The following is a 22,419-nucleotide window of genomic DNA, read 5'->3' as shown; positions in this document are numbered from 1 at the left end:
TGCTGAGAACCCCTTGGGCTACGACGTGGCCTTTTAAAGCCAGTGAGGAGGTTTTCTGGGGGCCCAGAAGCCCTGAGCCCATTGGCCAGACTTCCTGGGAGAACCAGAGTGGATTTGCATGAAAAAGAACACTGGCTTCATTGAAATTCTCCTCGTCTTGAGTGAAACAAAATCACAAAGAAAAGGAAAGTTTTAATCCTGAGCAACTTCACCGCTGAGGGGTGTTTTGAGCTTCTAAAAATAGAGAGGAAATGGGTCTCTTTGGGCCACTCTAGTCACTGCCTCCCCAGCCAACCCCCACCACCCAGTCAAGGCCAACCTCTCATGCAGTGGGAGACAGCTCTCTCTCCAGCAGATGCCCGCGGCGGGTGCCGTGCACTTCTGGAGCCGGACGCAGCTGTCCCCCCCAGGACCCCAGCATGCCGGACAGCAGAGTGATCCCGCAGGAGAGCCGGCTGGATGCGAGCCTGGGGACCACCCAAGGACACTTGGGAACCAGGTAAGTTGGAGGTCGGTCTCTGTCCATGGAGCCTCTGGCCGAGCTGTGGACTTGACTCTGCTGTGTGAACCTGGGCAAGCTGCTTCACTCTCTGAGCCTCAGTTTCTTCATCTGGGAAATGAAGGGAAGGGTCTGGATGATCTCTAAATGGAATAAGCCGTGGACTGGGACATGTGTCACTTGAAACTGTCTACTCCCCTGTGTGGCCAAGAGGGGCTCAACCGAGGAATGAGGGCATGAGTAGGGGGCTGCAGGTGGATGGAGGAAGAAGTTTTCAGTCAATAGGAATATTTCCCCGTCTCCTCAAGGGGGCCTTTGGCATGTGGGGGTCAATGACGGACAAGGACAGGGGAGAGCCAGAGGATCTGGCTCCAGCTTGCTGTGTGACCTTGGTGGGTCCCTGCGCCTCTCTGGACTGCAGCTTCCCTGTCTGTACATGAATGCGGTGGTTGAATTTTCCCCAAAGCCCTCCTGCTGTATGTGTTCTGCTAATCTGTGATTCAGAGGAAGCGGATTCAATTGGTCAGCCATTCACTAGTGCCCACTCTGGCCCAGGCCCTGTCCATCCAAGGAGTGGTAAGATCCTGAGAAGTTGAGACCCAGTCCTGGCCCAAGAAGCCCTCAACCAGGAGGCAGGGAGAAGGCAGACACATGGAACTCCAGGGTCCAGATGCCTGTGGTCTGTGCCCAGGAGGAACACAGGCCAGGAGGAGGAGGGAAGCTTCCCACGGGAGACTCTTGAGACAGGTCTTCGATGGTCAGGAGGGCACTAACAGTCAGAGAGGAAGGGCCATGCGGGAGAAGGGACCAGCACTGCCAGGGTGAGAATATGCGAAGCAAGACGGGGAACTCAGGGAAGGGAGAGGCCTGGGTGGCTGGAGTGCGGCAGGGGAGAAGGACAAGGGAGAAATGCCGGGGGCTGAGCCCTATGGGGAGAAGTTGCCAGGGTTTGAGCTACAGAGTGAATGGCCATTGTTCTCAATGAGGGGTTACAAGGAAGGAAAGATGGAGCAAATGGAATAAATGTGAAAGTGCCTCACGGGCAGAGGCCCCTCCCAGGGCTGGAGGCCTGGGCCCTGCCCTGGGTCTGCCGAGAACGGAGAATGGACTCCTGTCCTGCCAGAAGCAGGGACTCCTTACCTTCAAGACCTCCAAGAGCATGAGGTCCAGCCCCCTCCCTGGGAGGGTCAGTGGGGCCCTCAATGTGGGCTGGCTGGAATTCCCTCACCCTGGGGAATGGGCTCACAGAGGCCTGGACCTGCTTTGCAGACTCCATAAAAGAGAAGCAGCAGAGAGCCCCAGGCTGGGGCAGGGCTGCTAAGGGTAGGTAGGTGAGGAGCCCTGTGGGGGAAGAGAGGGCTGAAAACTCAGAAGGTCAGGCCCCCTGCTTTCTTGCTTAGCGACTTCGGGTAAGTTGTTGAGCTTCTCTGAGCCTGAGTATCACCGTCTGTACAAATGAAGACAAAACGCCTGACCACTGTTAACCCTGCAGAAAATTTGGACAGATTCTATCAGCTGGTGTGTATGAAATGCTTTCAAAGGCACAAGGGCCACCGCTCAAATGCATAGTTAACCTCCTAGCAATGCCTGGGAATTCTCTTAGCAGGCTGCGGGTGCTCATGCCTTGGGTTCCCATCCAGCTCTGCTCTGGACCTAATCTGATTCTGGGCAAGTCACCCTCTCTGAGCCTCAGTTTCTCCATCTGTCAAATGGGGATGATAACGCCTGCTCTGTCGGCCTTGCAGAGTAGTCATGAGGAAAGAACTTTGAACCCTTGTTTAACATTGTTCTCAAGTCAGAGGCCGTTACAGCTGCTGTGATGCCCCTTCAGGCCAGCCCCAGCAGCAAAGGGCTCTATCTCAGGCTTGCCTATCTGTCCTGGCCTTGTGGCCATGGGCTGGCTGCTGCTCCTGGGGGAGGGTGGGCCTACATTCCTCCAATAGCCTGAGAGGGGCCTTATCTTACCCCCTTCCCCTTCCCAGGGTTGCAGAGGGGAGGCCGGAGATCAGGGAGGTGGAGACTGGGAAGAGGAGAGTTTGCACACCAGGCTGACCCACATGAATTCCCTTTTGTGCCACACCACTTGCAGGGTTGGAGGGAGGGAGCCGGGCCAGGGCCAAGAGAGGATGGGTCTGCTGGGTTGGAGCCAAGACGGGTCAGGCGCTGATCTGGCAGCTTGCGCTCTGTGTCCTTTGAGGCTGTGGCTGTAGACCATGCCATCCATCAGGAGTACCCATCGGAGTAGCCCTGTTAAACTCTCGGTGCGGGAGGGACACCAGCCTCCCTGAGCCTGAAGAAGCCCAGGTTGGAGGAAGGGCTTCAGAAGAACCAGAGAAGGAGACAGTTCATCCTGGGTTTGAAGGGTGGTGGATGCCCTGGTGGTAGGCAGGGGCATCCTGTGGACAGAAGCAGTGGTTGTGGAGGAGTTACAGGTGGCCGTCAGACCAGTCAGGTTAACTCCTAAGCTAACTCCTAGGTCTGGGTAGGCTGGTGTGGCCAGACTAGGGGCAGCCAGGCATGAGGGCTGCCAGAGCCAGAGGAAGAGGCAGAGAGGAGCCCTGGCAGGCGTGGAAGCAGTAGAAGCAGAAGGAGAGCCTAGTTTGGGGAGGTGACTCTGGCAGCAGTGAATACAGGCTGGAGTTGGGAGGCAGACGCCAGGAGAAGGGAGCCTGCAGAGTCGAGTCTGGCCCAGGGAAGGATGGTGAACTCTGAACTGACCATATTCCCCCTGGGCTCCCAGCTGCCTCTCCCAGCCCTGCCTGCTCAAAGACTGGGTGCCGAGAGGAGTTCCCTCAGAGCCAGGAGTGTGGGACAGGCACAGGAGGCTGCTGCAAGCCCAGTGAAGAAGGCTGTTCTCACTGATAAAGCTTTCCAAGGATGGTAGGGAGTGAGCTCTCCATCTCTGGGGTGTGCAAGCCTGGGAGGAACAAACCTAATGCAAATGCTATGGAAATGATACAGGCATCCTTAAGAATATGGAATATCCAGGGCCTTCTAGTTTTCCCAACTTCCTCCCCCTCACTTCCCCATAATATGAGAAATGGTTATCGTAGAGTTGCCTTTTCCCTCTTATTTTGGTATCTTTATTATCTATCTGTTTTCATAAGTATACATTCATCTATTCAAAATTATTTATTATTGAATATGTCAGGTACTATGCTAAGAGAATATCATAGAAAACAAAACAAGCCCCAACTTAAGGAATTAACATACTTGCAGCAAAGACAGACATGAACAAATAATTATATAATTATCTTTTTTTTTTGTAAATTTATTTATTTTTGGCTGCTTTGATTCTTCATTGCTGAGTACGGGCTTTCTCTAGTTGCATCGAGCGAGAGCTACTCTTCATTGTGGTACGCGGGCTTCTCATTGCGGTGGCTTCTCTTGTTGTGGAGCATGGGCTCTAGGCGTGCAGGCTTCAGTAGTTGTGGCACGCAGGCTCAGTAGTTGTGGCTTGCAGGTTCTAGAGCGCAGGCTCAGTAGTTGTGGCTCATGGGCTTAGTTGCTCCGCGGCATGTGGGATCTTCCCAGACCAGGGCTTGTACCCGTGTCCTCTGCATTGGCAGGCAGATTCTTAACTACTGCACCACCAGGGAAGTCCCAATAATTATACAATTACTTATTAAACTATAAGTGCAAAAGGTGCCATGAAAGAATTAAGGGGAAAAAGGAGGGAATGTGGTCATTGCCACTGAATTGCATACTTAAAAATTATTAAAATGGAAAATGTTTAATTTCTTAATATCTGACTCAGAGGTTGGTGAAGTCTTCCTTGGGAAAAGTAACATTTAAGCTGAGACCCGAAAGAGGAGTAGGAGTTGGTAGGGAAAGATGTTTCTAAGAAAAGGGCATAGCACGTGCAAAGGCCCTGAGGAGCTTGCAGTGTTTGAGAAACTAAAAGACCAGTCGGCACAGGACAGAGGATGTGGGAGTATATTATAAGTACCACAGGAAGGCAAGGTCAAGAGTCCCAGGATAAAGGGCAGGGCACATCCCAGAAGTCAGAATCCCTGGGGCAAAGTAACCCTGGGCACAGACCTCTTTTTTTTTTTTTTTTTAATGATTATTTATTTATTTTACTTATTTGGCTACATTGGGTCTTAGCGGCGGCATGTGGGATCTTCTCTGTGGCACGCGGGATCTTTTGTAGCGACTCCTCATTGCGGTGCGCGGGCTTCTCTCTAGTTGTGGTGCTGAGTGCACGAGCTCAGTAGTTGTGGTGCACGTGCTCTCTAGCTGTGGAGGGCTGGCTCCGGAGTGCGTGGGCAGGCTTCTCTCTAGTTGTGGCACATGGGCTCCAGAGCACATGGGCTCAGTAGTTGCGGCACCTGGGCTTAGTTGCCCCGTGGCATGTGGGAACTTAGTTCCCCAACCAGGAATAGAACCCGCATCCCCTGCATTGGCAGGTGGATTCTTAACCACTGGACCACCAGGGAAGTCCCGGTCCTAGACATCTGAATACAAGTCTGGATGCTTTCAGGATGCAGATGAGCCTAGGCCAGCACTGAGTTCCTGCAGGGGCTGTAGAGTCACTGGCTGGGGTCAGTAGAGCCCAAGCTGGCCTGGAGTCAGAACGCTGGGCCAGAAGCTGACTCACTCTGTCCCTAGGCAAGTCCCTGAATGGTAGGCTCTCAGGCCAGTGGGGGTTTTTTAGGTCACTGAGTCTAACCCACTCTGTCACAACATTCACATACTGTCAACCTACCCTGACTTGAATATCTCCAGGGATGAGGAACTCACTACTTATCTCTTTGTCCTGCAAAAGACATGGGCAGTGATAGTGAGAGAAAGTCCTATATCACCCTGGGTTCTATGAGTGCCCCCTGGGTCCTGGCTCTAGCCCTCCTCCCCAGGCAGCCCTGGCTCCTTGCAAAGGAGCCTGTGAGGAACATTTAAAGTCAGGGCTGGGAAGGTGCTTTGGAAACTGCAAAGGTTGCACCGTGTGAAGGACATCTAGGACCTAGCTTGGACTCTAGCCCCAAGCAGCTGTAAAACAAGAATTTACATCTGCAAAATATAATAGGTTGTGTGTAAGCAAAATTTTCATATAGTGAAATGTACAGATATGAGTATAATTTGATGACTTTTGACAAAAAGTATATACCCCTGTAATCAACAACTCAGTAGAAATATAGGACATTTTCATCAGCCCAGAATGTCCTCTCTGCTCCGTTCTAGTCAGCTCTCACCCCCATTTGTCCTTAAGCAAACCAGTTTTGAACAGCCACTGTTTTCTGGCGGTTCTTGAACATCATATAAATGGAATCACACAGTATGTACTTTTCTATGTCTGGCTCCTTTAACTCATCATGACGTTTGCACGATTCCTCCATGTGTGAAGTGTTTCAGTAGTTCATTCCTTTGTACCATTGAGTAGAATGCCGCCGAGTGGCTAGACCACGATTTGTTTGTCCATTTTCCTGTTGAGGTCATTTGAGTTGTTTCCAGTTTGGGGATTTTATTAGTAAAGCTGCTGTGAACTTTCTTGTATAAGGTTTTCTGTGGACATATATATTCATTTCCTTGGAGAAGACCCTAGAAATACAACTGTTGCATCAGAAGATAGGTATATGTTTAAAGAAGCCACCAGAAGTTTTCCAAAGTGGTCATGCCATCACCAAGAGCAGTTTCTGTTGCTCCAAATCTTTGTCAACACTAAATATTGTTAGTCTTTTTAATTTTACCTATTCTGGTGGTCGAATAGTGGTATCTCATTGTGGTTTTAATTTCCCTGATAATGATGTTGAGCTTATTTTCATGTGCTTATTGGCCATTTCTATATCTTCTTTTGTGAAGTGTCTATCCAGATCTTTAGACCATTTTATAATTGTGTTCTTAATCCTTTTATTACTGATTTGCAGAGATTTCTCTGTATATTCTGGATATCAGTCCCTAACTAGATACTTGTATGGAAAATATTATCTCCCAGTTTGTGGCTTATCTTCATTTCCTTAATGCTGTCTTTTGATGAGCAAACATCTTTTTATTTGATAAATCTAATTTATCTAAGTATTTCTTTTATGGTTAGTGCTTTTGCATCCTCTCTAAGAAATCTTGGCCTGTACTAAGGTCACAAAGATACTTTTTTCTATGTGTTCTACTAAAAGCTTTAGCCTTTACATTTAGGCCTATGATCCATCTCAAATTAATATTTTCTTTTTTCCCACATTTTTATCCAGTTATTCAAGTGCCATTTGTTGAAAATGATTTTTTTTTCAGTATTAAATTGCTGTGGCTCCTTTGTTTTAAAAAAAAAAAAAAAGAAAGTCAATTGTCCATATGTAGGGACCTATTTCTAGATTTCCTTCCATTGAACTATTTTTCTATATTTATGTCAACACACACTGTCTTCATTACTATAGCTTTATATTAAGTCTTGAATCAGATAGTGTTGGTCCTCCAACTTTGTTCTTTTTTTTTTTTTTCAAGATTGTTTTGGTTATCCTGGGAGCAGTAGACGCCTCTAAGATGCTCCTCAATGAGTCTTACCTTCTGTATTCTTGTGTAATCCCCTACCCTTGAATGTGGGCCAACCTAGTAACTCATTTCTAAGAAGTAGAATATGGCAAAAGTGATGGAATTTCATTTCAGAGATTTGGTTACAAAAAGACCATGATTTCATTTTTACTGCTCTCCCTCATTTTCTTACTTGCTTGCTCTGAGGGAGAGGCCCAGGTGGCAAGGGCCTGAGGGAACCCTCTGGTCAACAACCATTAAGGATTTGAGACCCTCAGCCCAACAACCTGCAAGGAACCTTAATTCTGCCAACAACCCTATGAGTGAGCTTGGAAGCAGATCCTCTCCCAGTTGAACCTTCAGATGAGAACACAGCCCTCGCTGACAGTTTGATGACAACATCACAAGAGATTTTGAGCCAGAGGCACTCAGTTAAGCCACACCTAGATGTCTAACTCACAGAAACTGTAAGATAATAAATGCTTGTATTTTAAGTCACCACGTTTTGGGATACTTGTTATGGAATAATAGGTTACTAACACAATAGCTCCTTTGTATTTCCATGCAAAATTTAGAATTATCTTGTCAGTCACAACAAAAAAGACTGCTGGAATTTTGACTGAGAATGAACTGAATCTATATTTCAAGTTGGGGAGAATATCCTGATCAATGAACATGGTATGTATTTCCATTTACTTAGGTCTTTGATTTCTCTCAACTATGATTTGTAGTTTTCAGTTGTAGATGTCTTACACCTTTTTTCCTATATTTGTTCCTAAGAATTGTATGGGTTTTGATACTATGTAAATTGTATTTTAAAGTTAATTTTCTAATAATTTGTTATTTATATAAAAATACTATCAATTTAAAAAAATTGACCTTGTATCCTGTGATATTACTAAATTAATTTATTAGTTCTAGTGTTTCTTTTTTTTTTTTTTTTTTTTTTGCGGTACGCAGACCTCTCACTGTTGTGGCCTCTCCCATTGCAGAGCACAGGCTCCAGACATGCAGGCTCAGCAGCCATGGCTCACGGACCTAGCCGCTCCGTGGTATGTGGGATCTTCCCAAACTGGGGCACGAACCCTTGTCCCCTGCATCGGCAGGCAGACTCTCAACAACTGCGCCACCAGGGAAGCCCTAGTGTTTCTTTTCATAGATCCCCTAGGATTTTTTTATATATACAATTTTGTTATCTATTTTAAAAGATAGTTTTACTTCTTTTACTTCCAATCATTTTGCCTTTTAATTTTTTTTTTTTTTGCCCTACGGCACAGGCTAGGACCTCCAATATGATGCTGAAGAGAGGTAGTAAGAGTGGGCATCCTTGTCTTGTTTCTAATATATTTAGCATTTCCACTGATCTTCATTCCTTCTTGTAAATCCATGTTTTCATCTGGTGTAATTCCTATCAGCCCGAATAAATCCCTATAGCATTTCTTGTAGTGAAGGTGTCCTAGTTAATCTCTTGCTGCTTAACAAATCACTCAAAACTGTGGTGCCTCAAACCAACAACAATCATTTATCTCTCATGGTTTATATGGGTCAGTAATTCAGGAGCAACTTAGTTAAGTGGTTCTGGCTCAGGGTCTCTCATGAGGTTACAGCCAAGATGTCAGCCAGGGTAATACTCATCTGGAATTGGAAGACCCTCTTTCAAGCTCACTTATAAGGTCGTTGGTAGACCTCTGTTCCTCACTGGCTGTGTTAGTTTCCTATTGCCACTTTAACAAATTACCACAAGCTTGGTGGTTTAAGACAGAACTTTATTCTTTCATAGTTCTGGAAGCCAGAATTCTGAAATCAGTTTCACAGGGCTTAAATCAAGGGTCAGCAGGGCTGTGCTCCCTCCAGAGGCTCTAGGAGAGAATCCGTTCTTGGCCTCTTCCATCTCCTGGAGGCTACCCGCATCCACCCTTGGCTTGTGGTCGCACCACTCCAGTCTCTGCCTCTGTGGTCACATTGCCTTCTCTTCTGTGTGTGTGTCAAATCTCCTTCTGCCTCCCTCATGTAAGGATTCAAGTGAGTGCATTTAATGCCCACCTGGATAATCCAGGATAATGTCCCTGTCTCAAGATCCTTAATTTAATCACATCTGCAAAATCCTTTTTTAGGGGGTGGGGAGGGGAGGCGTGTAAAGGCATGTAAGATAATATTCAGTTTCCAGAGATTAGGAGATGAATATTTGCAGGGGGGTGGGGCATTTTTCAACTTACTACATTGGTGTTGTCCAGAGACTTTAGTTTTGCCAGTGGACCTCTCTATAGGCTGCTTAAGTGTCTTCTTGACATGACAGCTGGTGGCTGGGCCCAGGGCCATCTCAAAGTTTTCTTTACTCATCTGTCTGATGCCTGAGGTGGTAAGACTCAATAAGCTGGGATTGGGAACAGCTGGGGAGCCTCAGTATCTCTATTTCTATGTAGCTTCTTCACATGGTCTCCTTCATGGTGGCTTCAAGGTAGCCAGGTTTCTGACATGGTGGGTCAGGGATCCAAAAAGCGTGTATCCTGAGAGAGTCAGGTGAAAACCGTATCACCTTTTGTGATCTAGCCTTGGAAATTACATAGTGTCACTTCTACTACATTGTATTTGTTAGAAGCTGGTCATTAAGGCCATCCCATATTGAAGGAGAAGAGAATAAAACTCAGCCTATTGATGGGAATAGTGTAAAGAATTTGCAGACATGATTTCAAACCATCACAGAAGTGCGCTGGTGAAAAATCCTCCCATCCTGCATTTAAATGAAATGTCATTATTTCACTTTGTTTTTAATTGAAATATAGTTGATTTACAATGTTGTGTTAGTTTCAGGTGTCCAGCAAAATGATTCAGTCATATATATATATATATATATGTATATATGTATATATATATATATATATATATATATATATATATATATAGTTTTAGATTCTTTTCCATTAGAGGTTATTGTAAGATATTGAGTATAGTTCCCTGTGCTATACAGTAGGTCCTTGTTGGTCATCCATTTTATATTTGCTTTCATTTTGAAAGATGTTTTTTGAAAAATATTTGATGTTATCTCACAGGTAACTGAGGCTCTGTTCATTTTTTTTAATATAACAGCTTTATTGAGATATAAACTACATGCCATAAAATTTACCCATTTAAAGTATAAAATCCAGTGGGTTTTAGTATATTCTCAGAGTTGTGCAAACATTACCACAGTCCATTTTATTTTATTATTTTTTTTTGTGTGGCTGTGCTGTGAGGCATGTGGGATCTTAGTTCCCTGACCAGGAATGAACCCTTGTCCCTTGCAGTGGAAGCACGGAGTCTTAATCACTGGACATCCAGGGAATTCCCCACAGTCCATTTAAAAATATTTTCATTACCCCAGAAGAAACCCTAGACCCATTAGCAGTCACTCTCCATTTCCCCTCAAGCCTCCAGCCCTATGCAACCACAAATCTGCTTTTTGTCTCTGTAGATCTGCTTATTCTAGACCTCTCACTTAAAGGAACTGATATAATATATCATCTATTGTGAATGGCTTCTTTCACTTAGAATGATATTTTCATGATTCATCCGTGCCATATCATGTATCAGTACTTCATTCCTTTTATGGCCAAATAATGTTCCAGTGTATGGACATGCCACATTTTGTTTACCCAGTCATCAGTTGATGGACATTTGAGTTTTCATTTTCTGGCTATTATGAATAATGCTCCAATGAATATTTATGTACAAGTTTTTGTATGGACATACGTTTTAATTTCTTTTGGGTATAAAGCTAGAAGTGGAATTGTTTGGTCATATAATAACTCTATGTATAACCTTTTGAGGAACTAGCACACTGTTTTCCAAAGCAGCTGCATTCCCACCAGCAGTGTACAAGAGCTCCCATTTCTCCACATCCTCACCAACACTGTTAGTATCTGTATTTTATAAACAGCCATTCCAGTGGGTATGAAATGTTATCTCATTCTGGTTTTGATTTGCATTTCCTGATAACTGATGGTGTTGAACATCCTTTAATGTGCTTGTTGTCCATTTGTATGTCTTCTTTGGGGAAATGTCTATTCAAATCCTTGCCCCGTTTTAATTGGGTTTTTTTTTCTTTCCTTTCTTGTTGTTGTTGAATTGTTAGAGTTCTTTATATATTCTATACAATTCTCTTATCAGATAAATGATTTGCAGATATTTCCTTCCATTCTGTGGGTTATCTTTTCACCTTCTTGATGGTGTCCTTTGAAGCACAAAGAGGTTTAATCTTGATGTAGTCCAATTTACCTGTTTTTGTTTTGTTGCTTGTACTTTTGGTGTCATAGCTAAGAAGGCTTTACCTAACTGAAGTCCACCTCCGTGCTTTCACTGCCTAGGGTGTGGGTTCCACCCCTGGTCAGGCAACTAAGATCCCACAAGCCATGTGGTGTGGCCAAAAAGCCCCCCAAAAAACAAAAAAATAACAACTTAAGTCCACATAGATTTTCTTCTAATATTTTTACAGTTTAAGCTCTTACATTTTGGCCTTTGATACATTTTGAGTTAATTTTTTGTGTATGGTATGAGGAAAGGGTCCAACTTTATTCTTCTGCATGTGGATATTGAGTTGTCCCAGCACCATTTGTTGATTTGTACCATTTGTTGAAAAGAATACTTTCCGCATTGAATTGGCATGGCACCCTTGTTGAAAATCAGTTGACTATAAATGTGAAGGTGGATTTCTGAATCCTATATTCTATTCCATTCATCTATATGTCTATCCTATGCCAGTATCACTTTGTCCTGATTACTGTAGTGTAGGTTTATAGTATGTTTTGAAATCAAGAAGTGTGGTCCTCCAACTTCGGTCTTTTTCAAGATTGTTTCATCTATCCTGGGTCTTTGGAAGTGTCATAGTAATTTTAGACCAGTTTGTTAATTTCTGCCAAAATGCCAGCTAGGATTTTGATAGAGCTTATGTTGACCGATAGATCAATTTGGCTATCTTTTTTTAAAAAAGTTTTTTTTAATTAATTAATTTTATTTATTTATCCCTGGCTGCACTGGATCTTCGTTGCTGCACGTGGGCCTTCTCCAGTTGCGGTGAGCGGGGGCTACTCTTCATTGCAGTGGGTGAGCCTCTCATTGCGGTGTCTGCTCTTGTTGCAGAGCACTGTCTCTAGGTGCGTGGGCTTCAGTAGTTGTGGCGCGTGGGCTCAGTAGTTGTGGTTTGCGGGCTCTAGAGCACAGGCTTAGTAGTTGTGGTGCATGGGCTTAGCTGCTTTGCGGCATGTGGGATCCTCCCAGACCAGAGCTCAAACTCGCGTCCCCTGCATTGGCAGGCAGATTCCCAATGACTGTACCATCAGGGAATACCCAGTTTGGCTATCTTAACAATATTATTATTGCCATTTTAACAATATTAAGTCTCTTTGCTTAGCTTAGCATTTGCTTAGCTCTTTGTTAATTTCTTTCAACAATGTTTCATTCTGTTCAATTAAAAAATCTTTTTTCTCTCCAGTATTTGGATTAAATAATTTCTACTATTCTGTCTTCATGTGTATGAACTTTTTTGGGGGGGGGTAGTTTCCAATCAGCTGTTAAGCTCATCTGGTGAATTTTTCATTTCAGAGATTGTACTTTTCTTATACTTTCTATTTTTATGTTGCAATTCTCCATCTGTTCATCAGTTATCATTTTTTCTTTAAATTATCAAACATGTGTTAGCAGCTGTTTTAAAGCCTTTGCATATTTATTCTAACATCTGCGTCATACCTGAGTTGTTTCTATTGGCTGTTTTCTTCCCCTTGATTTTGGCTCACATTCCCTGCTTTTTCAGATGTCTGATCATTTTTTTGTTATATGTTGGATACTGTGATACGTCAGGAGTATGCTGATTTGAAGAATTTAAAAATACATGTGCATTAAACTAGCGTCTCAGCCACAATGCTCTGCCTTTCTGAGCCAGTTGCTCCTAAGAAAACCCATGTTGCTGAAGTGTGTGGAGAGGCATAAGGAGCTTCAGAGAGCCTCACCCAATTTAGGCAGAGCATATGGTGGTTCAGAACATAAAATCTGGAATCAGATTGCCTGGATTTGAATCCCAACTATTCCAATTACAAGCTGTATAACCTCCAGCAAGTTACTTCATCTCTTTGTCCTTCCATTTCCAATTAGATGGGGGATTCTAATTTAGTACCTACTTTATAAGATCGTTGAGATAAGTAAATAACACATGTAACGCAATTGGAACAGCACCTGGCACATACTAATTGCTCAGTAAATGTTAGTTCTCGCTTTTAAAAAAGTGAAACCATGTTCCCTTAAAAGACCAGGCTCCCACAGCGCTGTGCCTCCACCTCGCAACCCCCTTGCCTGCCATGCTCACAGATACCTCTCCTGTATACAGGCCATGTACGTGCCTCTCTCCTTCACCCTCCTCTTTAGACTGTGGGCTCCTCTAGGGCAGGGACCAAGTCTGGGAGCCAACATTCATGTGCTGCAGGGACACGACACCCCTGTTGGTAGAAGTCTAACTCCCAGCTCTGCCCCCAACCTGACACCATGAAGTTCCTCTGGCCGAGGAGTGGGCAGTATTCTTCCTTCCTCTCATCTCCTTAGTAGAAACATGGAAAACCACCTATCATCAGAGCTGGGACTTAGAGACTATCCCTTCCACCCCTTCATTTTATAGATGGAGTCACTGAAGTCCTAACAGGAAAAATGTGCCCAAAGTCAAACTCGTGGTACTTCACGTACAAATGGCAATTTTCTAGGAGTCTTTGCTTTGTGTTGGAATTATGTCAACTCCAAGCTTCATACTGCTCTCCCAACGATGATTCAAGACACCAGTTGACAGTTATCTGTGTCTGTCATCAATGCAACACAAGAAAATGGTTTCACGGTTTAAACCTTGGCTATATACAAAATTTTTCAAAATTTTGGAGGAAGGGTGTAAAGAAGGGTCTAATGATGAATGATTGGAAGCAGGAGTTTAGAGGACCATGGGGTGCCCACCTTTCTACACTTCCCGCCCTTTTGCCCCTGCCCCACCCACTCGAATCACCCAGCAGACCTGAGACTATTGAGGTATAGCCTGTTGGTTAAGAACATAAACACTGAAGCCCACTTGCGCAAATTTGCATCCTACTCTGCTAACTGAAAGACCTTGAGCAAGTTACATAATCTCCTTGTACTTCAGTTTCCTCATCTGTAAAGTGGGGATAGTGATAGGAATTACCTTACGGGGCTGTTGTGAGGATTAAATGAGTTAATATATGTGTAAGGTGCACAGAACATTGCCTGGCACACAGTTAGTGCTGCATACCTGTTAGCTATTAGCCATTACTATCGTTATTCTTGCCTTGTTTTCCCCCGGCTCCTCAGGCCTGGGAGCCTAGTAACACCCAACCTCGTAGCCTTGTCTCTGCCTGGTGCAGCAGAATTCCAGCTCAGGCCCCCAAATCACCAGCCATAGACAGAAAACTGGAAGGCCCTCTGTCTGTGACTTACCTGAGGAAACTGAGTCCCAGAGAGGACCAGGAACTTGCCCAAGTTTACCCAACTAAGGCAGAACCTGGGCTAGAATCCAGATGTCCCAGTGCCCAGGGACCTGTCTTGGGCATGACCAGACTCCTTCCAGGCTTTGCAGGGGAGTTCAGTGTGACCGTGCAGACTGTGTGATTAGCTAGACAGGGTTAAACACTGAGCCACTGCCAACTGGGTTAGAAGTCAGCTGGCTGGCGGGACGGCCCCACCACCATGGATGGTGGGAGCCAAGGTGAAGCTGGGACTAGCCTTTGGCCTCTCAGCAAACACTCTGCTGTTGGGCCCTTAGACTGGGGGCTCAGTCACAGTCAAGGGCCCCTGAGTGCCTGCCCCAAATATGTTCCTTCTGGTGGATCTGGGGGGATATGTCTTAGACCACCCTTGCCCCGTCCTCACCCTTTCCAAGAGACCATGGATCCCCAAAAGATCTCTGCATTGGCAAGGTCCCCCTGTGAGCTGGGGGACCAAGGCCGGGGACGGTCCTCAGCCTGAGTCTATGACCAGGGCCCTGTATCCTCTTCTGTCTGCACCAGCATCCCCTGTGGCACCATTGCCTGGGACGCTTACCCTCTGCTTCTCATAAAATAAAACTTCACCCCTATCCAACTTTCTCCCTTTAATTTTGCTGTACCCCCTACCCCAACCTGGGTCTGGTGACCCCACAGTGACCTTGAATGCATCTTTGTTTTTTGACTGTCAGTCCCATCATCTCCAAGCCTTCCAGGCAGGGACCAGGCTCACTGGGCTCACCTCTGCCCCCAGGCCCCCTGCAATGTCTGCAGAGGAGGCACTCAGTCAATAATCATAGTAGGAAGAAGGAGAGTCGCGGAGACGTCCGTCATGGGGCGGGGAGAGATCATTTCCAGCTCTGAGAATATGGGCTTAAGGTTTTTATCTCAGGGTAGACAATTATGTTTTAAAAAGTAACACCCAGACTCTCAATGTTAAGTGCTCTGGGATGGGCTCAGCCAGGACAGCTCCAGGAAGAAACATGAGAGCTGGGGGTCCCTCCCAGAGGGCTTCCGGGAGGAGGAAGGGTCTGAAGAACAGTTGGAAGCTTCTGCCAGGGGGAGGCAACCTTGTGGCTTTTCTGTTTTGTTTTGTTTTTTTTAACATCTTTATTGGAGTGTAATTGCTTTACAATGGTGTAAAATGCTTTACATGTAGTTTCTGCTTTATAACAAAGTGAATCAGTTATACATATACATATGTCCCCACATCTCTTCCCTCTTGCATCTCCCTCCCTCCCACCCTCCATATCCCACCCCTCTAGGTGGTCACAAAGCACCAAGCTGATCTCCCTGCGCTAGGGGATAGAAAGGGAAGATGACACATTTCCCAAGCCCTCCTGCCTAGAATAAGCCCATTTGCCCAGCCTCCTCGTCAGTTTGGGAACTCTACATCCAGAGTGGCTGTCGAGCTGCCCGGGAGGGGCTGAGGGATCTGGGCACGTGTTCCTGCTAGAACCCCGAAGTGAGGACACTTCTCCCGCCATGCCCACCCACGTCGACCCCCAGTGCCAACTCCTATCATCAACAACAATGCTCTGTCCTCACTAGGAAAGCGGGAGGAGGAGAAGAGGGGCAGCCCGTATTCTCTTCAGGACAGAGGAAGAGTCCGCATTCCCTTCTGGGGTTCACTGGGTTGGTTGTTAATATAGCATGGGCTTCCCAAGCCCCCTGGGTGCCCTGAAACTGCAAGAGACCATCTGCAAACATTGATGGTGGGGCCAGGGGAGGGCTTCCAGCAGTTTCTCAAAGGGCTCATAACTCATGGGAGGCTCAGGACCAACACCCCGAACCCAAATTGTCAGGGTGCCCTGAGGTGGCAGTGGGCAAGGATCACTGGGGGAAAAGGCCATTAAGAAACTGGAATTTGGGACTTCCCTGGTGGTCCAGTGGTTAAGACTCTGCGTTTCCAATGCAGGGGTCACAGGTTCAATCCCTGGTTGCGGAACTAAGACCTCACGTGCCATGCAGTGCAGCCAAAAAACAAACTGGAATTTGAAAGGGCAGAATTCTCTTGAAGTTGGTGTGCTGGTAGTGACAGGCCAGCTTAGTGTAGCAATCTGGAAGTCATCTGCCGTCTGACTGGGTGGAGGGCCTTGGAACAACTCCTGCCCCATCCTGCTGCTATGCCCTGACTCTTAGCCTTCGAATTAGGACTTAAGTTCCCCCTAACACCCAGTGGGACTGCCTCCATTTTTTCACTTCATCCAATCCCCACTCACCCCAAGGCAGTTGGCAGGTGAAAACTAAGGTGGGGAGGTAGCTCTGGGGTGATGGGAGTGGGAGGCGAAACAGCACAGTGGTTGGGAGGGGGGTTTCTAGAGAGCATGGCCCAAGTTTTAGAAGATGCAGGTTTACTGCCACAAACCTGAGAGTCTCTGGAATGAGGTGCAAGTGGAGGGGGCGTTTGAGGACAAGAGGGCAACGTGCAGAGATATTGTTACCGTGGAAGAGGGGCTTGCCAGAGGCAATGTGAGATGGAGCTGTTGGCTGAATTTTTTTTTTTTTTTTTTTTTCCGGTACGCAGGCCTCTCACTATTGTGGCCTCTCCCGCTGTGGAGCACAGGCTCCGGACGCGCAGGCTCAGTGGCCATGGCTCACGGGCCCAGCCGCTCTGCAGCATGTGGGATCTTCCCGGACCGGGGCACGAACCCGTGTCCCCTGCATCGGCAGGCGGACTCCCAACCACTGCGCCACCAGGGAAGCCCTGGCTGAATTTTATGATGCAAATAATGGTTAGATCTAGCTTATGTGGTGTCCTGGTTTCAGGGCCAGTTATGGAGACCTGGATTTCAAATGCCATCTCTGCCTCTTGCTGGGTGTGTGACACTGAACAAGTCTAAAACTCTCTGGGCCTCTCACCTCACCTGCAAAATGAGACTATTACTACGTTCCATATTAGGTTGTTGGGAGAATGCAGAGAGCTAACGCACATAAAGCACTTGGCACAATGCGTGCATTTAGTAAAGAAAAGTTAAAAAAAAAAAAATGTCAAACCTCCTGCCCAGCCCCTGGGGCCCAGGGCTGGCTCCAGGTGGAGGGCCCTGTGGCAGGAACAGTGTCCTTGTGTGGCTCTACCCAGGATGACAGCCAACACACCCACCTGCACTGGCATCTAGACCCCTGCCCTGCCTCCTGCCCTCTTTATGTAAGCCTCACAGGGGAGCAGCTAGGACCTGAGCCAGATGGGTCAAAGGTATCTGGGGCCACACCTCACCCGCAGGCCCAAGGCAGGATGGGGCGGGTCCCCACTGATGCCCAGCCCCACTGCATCATCACCTGGAACCAGGGGACCCGGCAGCACTGGCTCCGACACCCATGATGCTTTAGCTGAAGGAGCACAGGGGATGCTGAGCTCTGTGCCTGCCAGCCCCGAGGAGGAAGGTGAGTGCCTGCGGCAGCCAGACCCTCGCGGCATGCAGTCCTCTCTAAGTCCTCGGTGGGGGCCTTCCAGTTGGGAGTCAGGAATCACAAGAGAGATTTCAGGGGCACTGATCTTTGAGGTGAGACAGGCAGGTCATGCAGACTAAAGAGCAGTGGGGGGCGTGGGGTCCACCGTGCAGGGGAATGGGGAAACCCGTGGGAAGCAGCGCTGCAGACTAGGTCACTGTTGAGAACTCCAGCCTGTGCAGAGGGACCAGCCTGTGTGGCCAGGACCGTGGGATTTGGAGGAGGCACTGCTCCTCTCCCTACTTGGGGTTTTTAGGATTTGGGAAAATATTTGGGCAACGCCCTCCACTGAAAACATCCTGTGGCGTATAGGAGTAGGGTTCTCCCTTTGCCCCCAGAGCAGAGAGAGGTGAGAACCAGAACAAGAAACGGCGGTGTGGGGCCGGACGGTTGCCAATAGTGGGCAGGAGTCTTTGCAAAGCAGGAGGCCCAAGAATTTGATGTATTTGCTCATCCTGGTGACCGATTGATCCTGGGGACTAGAGAGCCCGGAGGCCGAAGGCAGCCACCTCCTGCAATGCTGCGTTGTTCCTGATGCGAATAGAGCATGTGGGCTTAGGAGGCGGTAAATTGCAGTCCGGTACCGAGGCTGGGAGCCAGTGAGTCGTGTCCAGGAAGGAGGGCAGGTGCCCCCTTAGCCCAGCCAGGCCACGAGGTGACTCACGCTGTGTCTCTATTGCAGGATGGTTTTGTGGTGCTGGACCTCTCTGGGGCTGATGCGGCTCTCCCGGGGAATGCTGGGACAAGCTCTCTGAGGTTCTCACTCTCTCCCCGGTGAGCTCGCAGGGTGTGGCCACCCCTCAGGGACCATGCCAGAGGCACTCCTGCTCAGGTCTGCCAGCTCCACCCTGAGGACCATGTAAGGAACAAGGATCCCACCCTCTTCCCACCTCCCGGCCCCCACGCTGTCTCACAGCGAGAGTACCCAGGCTTGGAAGGGTGTCTGGACCCCCAGACTTGGATTGGGTCTTTTCACCCTTCTTAGTCACCATCCTAATCTCACCAAAGAATTTCTTCCTACTTATTCCCCAAAAGATCCATGAGAGTTCACCAGTAAGGATGAGAGCTGTTGATCTACTAAGCACTTTACATGTATCCTCTTATCCTCACAACAGCCATAGGATTTAGGCAGAAAACCTAGGCTCAGAGAGGTACAGTGACTTGCCCAAGGTTGTACGGCAAGTAAAGTGACTTGAACAGGCCGACTCTGGTAAATCTCAACGCTCTATTATTTCAAGAAAGCATTTATTGAACACCTACTGCACACAGAGCAGAGGGTTGATTGGGAAGAAAGAGCCACAGAAATAAAGAGGAGATGGATCCCCATCCATGAGGGGTTCACATGGAGAACGAAGGCTCCCCTCGACTTACGTGTCACATGCATAGTGACAACTTGGGAACAATTAGATCCAACGAACATTTGCTGAGCTCCAACTGCATGCCAGAGAGTACTTAGGGACAGAGGTCAGGGTTGAATCAGACATGACCCGTACTCTCAAGGAGCTTCCCAAGCCACGTGTGGCCTTCAAAGCCCAAACCTGAGTGTTTGAGGGCTACAAGGATGAGAGGTGTTGGGGATAATCCGGGAGGACTTCCTGGAGGAGCTGAAGGAAGCTTTTGGCAGGCTGTGTCTTTAAATGGTTCCCATCAGCTCTTCTGCCAAGATTGGAGGAGAAAGGAGAGTCAGTTCAGAGAGAGGAGAGTGCGGGCTCTCCCAGACTCCTCTGCCTGCCCCACACACTTCACAATATGTCTGCTCATACATGCCCTTCAAGTGTTTTCTTGCTCCCTGTGCTACTGGGCAGGTGCTGAAGAAGTTTTTGCTTCTGTGAAAGTGAGTAAAGGCAAGATGCTCATAGTGTGTGTGTGTGTGTGTGTGTGTGTGTGTGTGTGTAGTGTGAGCTGGGGTTGAGAGCAATTCCCGTCCTCACCAGGGATACTTTTTGGATCTTCTTCCTCCTAGGAATGAGTAAAGCAGGGCAAGTCAGCCTCCTTGGGCCATTCTCCCACCATAACTGTCATTCTGCTGCTTAGGAACTTCCGCCTCTGGGACTGAGCCAAGTTCTGGAGCGCTGTATTCCAGGAGGAGTCTAAGATTCCAGAATGACGGGGATACCGTGTCAATCACCTTTGCCCGGCTCATCGTGTTGACTATAATAGTCGTACCTCACTTGCTGGGGTCATTTACCAGCCACTTGTTCCTTCTGGCATGGCAGCAAGAATTAGAAGGGGCCCAAAATACTTTTAAGGAGTCAAAACTGAAGGGATTGCTCCCCAAATCTCTTTTCTTTGAGGAAAACATTATAAATTTCACTTTGGAAGCCATCTCCTCTGAGTTAACTGACAATTCTAACAAGCTTGGATATTTTATTTCCTAGTCTGCTACCAAAAAAACCCTGTAAAGTAGGAGGGAGGTGAGTTGCTACAGGCCGGCACAGTGACAGTGGCAAGAAGTGACCACTAGTAATGCAGATGAGAATTAAAAAGTAAAGACGACCATGGCCAACAAAGACGTGTGAGGCAGCAGCCACCTTGGGAAGGGGCAGATGGCCCTCGACGCGATGCAGTTTCGCTCATTTTTGTGTTACAAGCCAGACCTGTAGAGTTTGTTACTAGTATGACCTTGAGTGAAGTGAGCAGGAAAAAGTTATAGGGGGGTCCAGCAAATTCTGTTTCAGATGATGGACAAGGATACCCTCCCCCTAAGGGGACTAAACCTTGAAGGTTCAAACCAAGCGGAAGAGCATACTTTACTCATTTGGATAATTAGGTGTTTTTTTTTTAAATTAATTTATTTTAGTTTTGGCTGCGTTGGGTCTTCGTTGCTGTGCGGGCTTTCTCTAGTTGCGGCGATCAGGGGCTACTCTTTCTTGCGGTGCGCGGGCTTCTCATTGCGGTGGCTTCTCTTGCTGCGGAGCACGGGCTCTAGGCATGTGGGCTTCAGTAGTTGTGGCACGTGGGCACAGTAGTTGTGGCTCGTGGGCTCTAGAGCGCAGGCTCAGTAGTTGTGGTGCATGGGCTTAGTTGCTCCGCAGCATGTGGGATCTTCCCGGATCAGGGCTCGAACCCGTGTCCCCTGCATTGGCAGGCAGATTCTTAACCACTGCGCCACCCGGGAAACCCATTTAGCTATTTTAAAACCAGAACCAGTTTATGCAAATTTTATTAGGTGGCAGAAATGCTGCCTGTATCTTTTGATGGTGAGGATTTAAAAACAGGCTTGTTTGTGAGGAAGCAGTTAAGATGGTGGGAGATTACAGCCAGTGATGCCTTGGCTAATTTGGGGGTGGCTGCCCACAGCTGGTGATTTCAAAAGCTGATTGGCTTTAAGCACTTGGTTTACCCTGTGGGCAGCCCTATCTTTGGAGGACAGGGGCCGAGATAGAGCATGGATGTTACACCAAGTTCACAGTCCTCCCCCGGACTCTCAGTGTGGGACCCTCTGCCTAGTTATGTGCGTGTCCCCCCATTTGCCCTGTAATTGTCTGAGCCCAGAGTGCAGGAGTCATTTGATAACATTATAGTCTTTTTTGTCCCAAGGTGGAGGCAGCTTTTACTCAACAACCCAAGAGAGTAATGGCAGTAACCGATGATCCAAAGTCAGCAGGACAAGTCCCACGGTGTTCAGAACCCTCTGTTTCCCTCTGCCTGGCACAGCAGGCCTCACCCCAGAAGCATGCTTTGTCATCTTTTCAGTCCTTCCGGCAGCCTCCCTGGAGCAGGTCACCATAGCAACAGAAGAGCTGCTTCAGCCCCGTGGCCCAGCCTTGTTCACAAAGTTCCCAAGAAGGGGACCAGCTTGGCACCCCACTCATCCCCCTCCTCCTCACTGCCCTCCCTTCATAACCTCATGATGTCTTTTGCTTTAAAACCTATCTCAGGTTCTTAAACAGACTGGCACCAGGTGGGCCTGCATGGGTTTGCAAACTTAATTTGAACCTGCGGTACCAGCAAGGAGTAAGAACGAATGTGAGAAGCAGGTAACTGAGCAAGCTGCCTGGGGACTAGGTAGGGATGGGACCAGCCCCACCCTGACAGACAGGTGGGATTCCCTGAAGCCAGGGTCCTGCCCTCAGGGCTGCCAAGACCAGCTGCACAGGTTGCACACTGCACAACTCCAGTAGGCTCTGTTTACATACCCGATGACTGTGAAAGGTGTCCCCGGAGTTGAGTAATCCTGCTTGACCCTGAGGTGTATACTGAACCCCATCTGCTCATCCACCCAGGAGATTGAGGTCTGGCCAGTTGAACCCTGAGGAGCAATCATGTCAAGGAGCAGTGAGGCTGAGTTGATAATGGAGGCCCAGTAACCCCGTGGGCTGTGTTGACCAGAAGAGGAGATTCATTGTCCAGAGCCGCCAAGCCTGGGAGGCAAGGGGGATCTGGGCCAGGAGTGAAGACAGATGGCAAGAGCCCCAGATTTCCCTGGTCCTATGCCTGTTCTGTCCATCAGGTCATGGACATAGGGCACACTCACAGACACCGTTGCAGGGGAGAGGGCCTCACTTG

The 22,419-nt window shown here is 47.6% G+C and overlaps 1 protein-coding gene across 2 annotated transcripts in view; it reads left to right on the top strand.

The window, feature by feature from the left end:
• Positions 1-247: 247 nt before the first annotated feature.
• ACSBG1 (acyl-CoA synthetase bubblegum family member 1) overlaps positions 248-22,419 on the top strand; it is a 48,291-nt gene continuing 26,119 nt past the window's right edge. The window contains exon 1 of one of the 2 annotated variants that reach the window (XM_060005534.1): positions 248-499. In XM_060005534.1, the coding sequence (XP_059861517.1) occupies positions 420-499 (80 nt within the window). In that variant the 5' untranslated portion in view covers positions 248-419. The remainder of the gene's footprint in view (positions 500-22,419) is intronic. The other variant, XM_060005535.1, reaches the window with a different exon arrangement.

The sequence above is a fragment of the Delphinus delphis genome, chromosome 2 (assembly GCF_949987515.2).
Source record: "Delphinus delphis chromosome 2, mDelDel1.2, whole genome shotgun sequence".
NCBI classification, from domain to species: domain Eukaryota; kingdom Metazoa; phylum Chordata; class Mammalia; order Artiodactyla; family Delphinidae; genus Delphinus; species Delphinus delphis.
Note: the sequence above shows the minus strand (reverse complement) of the source record. Positions and strands in the feature narration are given on the sequence as shown.